The 5,139-nt window shown below is 36.3% G+C and overlaps 1 protein-coding gene across 1 annotated transcript in view; it reads left to right on the plus strand.

The window, feature by feature from the left end:
* The window catches only part of abca2 (ATP-binding cassette, sub-family A (ABC1), member 2), a 219,926-nt gene that overhangs the window by 70,346 nt on the left and 144,441 nt on the right, over positions 1-5,139 (plus strand). The window contains exon 4 of the mRNA XM_008277032.1: positions 653-764. Coding sequence (XP_008275254.1) covers positions 653-764 — 112 coding nt within the window. The remainder of the gene's footprint in view (positions 1-652; positions 765-5,139) is intronic.

Consider the following 5,139-nt stretch of genomic DNA (forward strand, 5'->3'; position numbering starts at 1 on the left):
AACCAGAAAGTAGTAGAGAAGTTTGCAGAGCAGTAAGAGAGAAGAGCCAAAGTTTTTGTTCAAATATGTTGTGTGTTTTGAGTTTGTACAGATCCTGAAAAAATTGATGAAAGTTTGATGAATGGTTGCAATTTAGTTCTGTTAAATCTTAATAGTGTTAAATTAGATTATGATTAGAATATCCTCCAAGGTAGAAAATTTGCATTCCTCTAAATGGTGGTGCCTGATATTATTCATTTCTGATTTAAAATATAAGGCAATTTGCAAATTGCCCATTAAATCATGGGCAACTTTGGTGCAACAAACCCCCAGAAACGATGAGGGGTTTAGTGAAGGCTTACATATTCAGCACTGACATGTAGGAGCCTTTCTGGCCATTGGCTGCTGTGCTGCTCTTCGGGTGGCTCGACTGGTATCTTTCTTCCTGTCCCACTAATACAGAATTTTTCCCTATACTTTTTTATTTTCATTGTTTTATTTGATCTTCTTGTTTTCTTTACATGACAAACCAACCCTCACCCCCCTCTATTTCTACATCTAAATCCTGTGAAATTTCTTTGCTACCCTCTATGCAACAACTTCCTACTTTTTCTGTGGCTTTGTGTTTTTCTCTTTTTGTCCCTTCCTATTCTGTTTTTTGTCCCATGTCTAGCCTTTTACAGTGCAGCCCCACTCACCTCAGCTGGCATCATTCCCATCATGCAGTCGCTGTGCCCAGATGGACAAAGGGATGAATTTGGTTTCCTGCAGTACAAAAATTCCACGTGAGTAGATTTAGTCAACACTTACTTATCAGTCTCACAATTGTTTTTTTAGCACACTTGTTTCTTTTGAGTTATGTGGTTCTTTGTTTCATTATTTCTATGAGAATGCTAAGACTAGCCCAAGGACATGTGCAGTGCTACTCTCACTGTCTCCAATATGCTGCACCATCGAATAACAGATTTGATCAATCAACAGATTTAATAGCTGGTTATTGCTGCAGGATTGCCAACACAGTAATAAAAAGCAAAGCGTCTTCAGGCAAAGAAAAGTTGAATGAGGCTTAACTTTTGCTGCAGCACAATATATAGTGCTGTTTCGGCCCTTCAAATACCTGCAAGTGTACATTCCCGGTAGAAAAACGCTATAATGTCAATTTTCCTTGTCTTGGCTGTGTCTGACTTTTCTGTCAAAATTTAAATGAAGAAAAACTTTTTCATGTATTAATTTGAAGAACAAGGCTCATTTTTGTTCTGCAGAGCGGAGCAGAAGCTCTGGTAGATGTTGTCACCTGCCTCACAATCACATTGATTTTCTCACTCAGTTTCAGTTACACTTTGTCATATTTGTTGTTAATAATGTATTGACTTTTCCACCTGCTTTTTTTTTTTCCCCCCCAATATTTAAACTTTAGAAAAATATGTATTTCCACTTCCCTTCCTTTTTCTGAAATGGAAAGTGTACATAAAAGAGGTGGATGAAACACACATACTGAGAAAACATTTAGGAGAATATTGCAACAAGCAGTATTTGAATAACTTTAAATGGAATAATCAATTAAATCCATCTGCAACAAAGTCTCCAAAACATAACATTTCCTCAAAGAGTGCCTCTTCCAAATTTTTATCTGACAAACTTTTTTAGCAACTAAAATTTCCTCTTAAAGTGTTTCACTAAAAAAAACCTATAAAAGCCACAGCCCTGTTGGGCAGATATGTCTATCAGTTGCGAGTAGAGCAGTATTGCCAACTGATTTACTTTATTGCCATCAGAACAAATGGTGAAAACTTGTCTCGCTGACCTGCTACTGAAACAAGACAATACAAAATATACAGATGAATAATTACGATATGCTGGTGTGGTGGTTAGCACTGTCGCCTCACAGCTAGAAGGTTCTGGACTCAAATCTGAGCTGGAGTGTTTTTGTGTAGAGTTTGCATGTTCTCCCAGATTTCACTAGGTGATCTAGCTTCCTCCCACAATCCAAAGACATGCTGAGGTTAATTGGTGATTCTAAACTGGCCATAGCTGTGACTGTAAATGTGCTTGTTTGTCTGACTTTCTGTGTTGGCTTGTGATGGACTGGTGCCCTGTCCAGGTATACAGATTGGATAGATCGATAATTATATACACAAGAACATATTAAAATATACAAAGTACCATACATATTTATATATGTATATATATTTTTTAAAGGCCAAAAAGATATGTCTACCCTGCAAGAACAATTGACATATTTTGCCGGTTTTTGAAGTGAACAAGATGCATTTTCTTTGCTTTTTATTATTTTCAGGAAATAAGTCCTACAGACTTGGGTCATCCCTAACTTGGTTTCTGGCAATGGTTATTGGATAGACTGTTGTTTAATTTGGGACAGATATCCAGGGCTCGGAGAAGATGAATGCCTCTGACTTTGATGATTTCCAGACTTTTTTTCTAGCACCATCATTAGGCCTAAATTGTCTTAATTGTCCTAAATATCTTCAATAGCTTGGTTTGAGACAAAAACATGCCAAAATGGCAAACTAAGATGTTAAACATTACACCTGCTTAATGTTAGCATGTTTGCATTGTCATTGTGAGCATGCTAGCATACTGACTTGTTTTGTTATTTATGCTTTATTTTTCTAAATATGATGGATGTGTTTTAACTAGAGGTGAGACTTTATTACATTAATTTTGATTAATTAATTACAGAAAAATTTAATCGCAACTTTCTCTGTTGCCTAATGTCTGACACAGCAATAACACTGATGCACAAACTCCAGCCCAGTAGGTGGTAGTACTGCACCTAAAGTTTATTTGCTAGCTGCAAAGAAGATGCACAGGATGCATTGATGCATTAACGTCAGCGCATACGAACGTTTGATGAACAATGATGAAAGACGAGACTGCATTACTGGGCTTGTTAGGCGGAACATTTTTTTTTGTTATCAAGGCCCAATTTTGCCCAAATTTGTCAAATTTGCATAAAGTTGAAGTCAAGTCCACTTTATGCAAATGAGCTCACAGGCAACACTATGCCTCGTTGCTCGAAACTCCCTGAGACACTCCAAACACAATGCAGGGTGTTTCACTGCACAATGAGAGGGAAGCGAGAAACTGATGTATTCTGTGGACACGTAGCATGAGGCAGATGGACAGGAGCATGGTTGTCTGCAAATTGTGCAACAAAATGCTTAAGACAAAAACTCTTAAAATGTTGAGTATAATATTGCACTTTGAGTTTTTACTAATTTGTGAATGTAGTAGACAGATGAAAAATACACAGATAAATATAGATGAAAAATAAACATTTTTGTTGTTTAAGTCCAGGTATTAGTGATGTTCAATACCACCGATTTCCCTTCCGAAATGCAGGCTGGTATTGACAATACCCATCCAATACCGATATTTTGTGCAAATACACCTAATGTGTCAGGTAAATCTAAAAAAAAAAAAAAAATAGTGTATTTCAAATCACAACTTCATAATTATACAAGACATCAGTGTAATTTATTTCTTTATTGAGGTAGCGGCCTCATTTACAATACAACCGAGCTAAGACAACAACAGAAAAACCAGACAGAGGACATTTTTAATAAATGCCACAATAATTACACAAGTTTGTCAATAACTATATTTTAGAATATCAATTTAACAGTTAAAGCAAATTAGACTGATTGTAAATAATAATAGATATATTTTTCGATAAAATGTTATTTTTTATCCATCTTTTCAAGTATATATTTTTCTAAGTTCATCTTGGCTGTTTTATCGCAATTGCTCTGTGTAATTTAATGACACCTAGTCTATGTAATCCACTTGAAATGATCAATTCTTTAGGACATCTTACCAGAATAAATCTAGGCTTTTTTGCCTATGAGATATCTCACTGGTACACATATGAGCTGAACTCATGCAGCTATTTGTTGAAGCATGTATTTATTTCATTACTTATTTCATAACCATATTTAGTTATTTGAACAGCAACAGTGCTTAACGCCTCTTACAGCTCCACATGTCCCTCCTCTGTACTTGGATGGTGCTGCCTGCAGCTCTGGAGGGCTCCTCCAGAGACGTCTGTCCTGCCCCAGCAGCACCACCTGACACTGCTCTCGTCTTCTGTCTGCCTCATCAAAAATATCTTGTATTCTGTGTTGTGGTTTAACTTGAGGTGTTTCACAACGTTTTTTGTGTTGCCACAACTCCTTACTGTTTTTCCACAAAGTGCATCTTAGCTGTTTGATTGCATTTACGCTCTGCCATTGTGTCAACAGACTGAGACTGAACAGTGGCCACTGCACTTGCGCACTTACCCAGGCGGAAGATGAAGTAGTTCCCACCAACGGCATGTCATTTAGTCAAGATCTTAAAAGCTTAGTTACTTTCCACTGTGCTCCCAGTAATAATATACATTACCTCAAGTGACTGAAGTATCAAAAGTATTGATATTTTGATTTGAGAATCGATTTTAGAGCATAAAGATCTGGAATCAGAAGTATCAATATTTCAGTTTCGATCCACACATCACCACCAGGTATATGTCTATTCATTAATTCAGTTACCAACAAAACGTATTTTTGTCCTTTGCTTGCAGTAACCCAACTATTCAGTTGAAAACATCAAACTTTAGCTCCTTTCAAGCATATTTTATGTGATGTTTTAACAGACTAGCTGGCAGCTGGCAGAATATCGTTCACTCACTAGACTCACTAGAGAATCCCTTCTTACCAAGCTGAATGCTTTACTGGTGTTGTAGAACAGCGCCATACTATAAAAATAAATATTCCAACCAATGAATGATACCTTTACTCATGGGTGGGCGGGCTCTGGCACAAAAATGATATTAAAAGGCCTGTACTGACTAATGACTAATAGATTTAGATTTGTTTGCAACGAATACAACAAAAAGTAAGGTGCAGGCCTTTCAGTTCAAAAACAAAATATGAAAACTTTGTAAACAACTATGTACAATATAAAAGCTATATATATGAGTCATACCTTGTGTATATATATATATAAACTCTATATACAAAGATGAAGTTAAATAATAAGCATGAACACAGTGTATATTGCACAGAGTGGATATTGGACAGAGGTAGTGGCAGTTGTATATTTACAATATATTGCACCATTAAAATGCATGCACACATACTTTGTTAGGATGTACTGTAA

Source organism: Stegastes partitus, unplaced genomic scaffold (genome assembly GCF_000690725.1).
Source record: "Stegastes partitus isolate 25-593 unplaced genomic scaffold, Stegastes_partitus-1.0.2 Scaffold86, whole genome shotgun sequence".
NCBI classification, from domain to species: Eukaryota; Metazoa; Chordata; class Actinopteri; family Pomacentridae; genus Stegastes; species Stegastes partitus.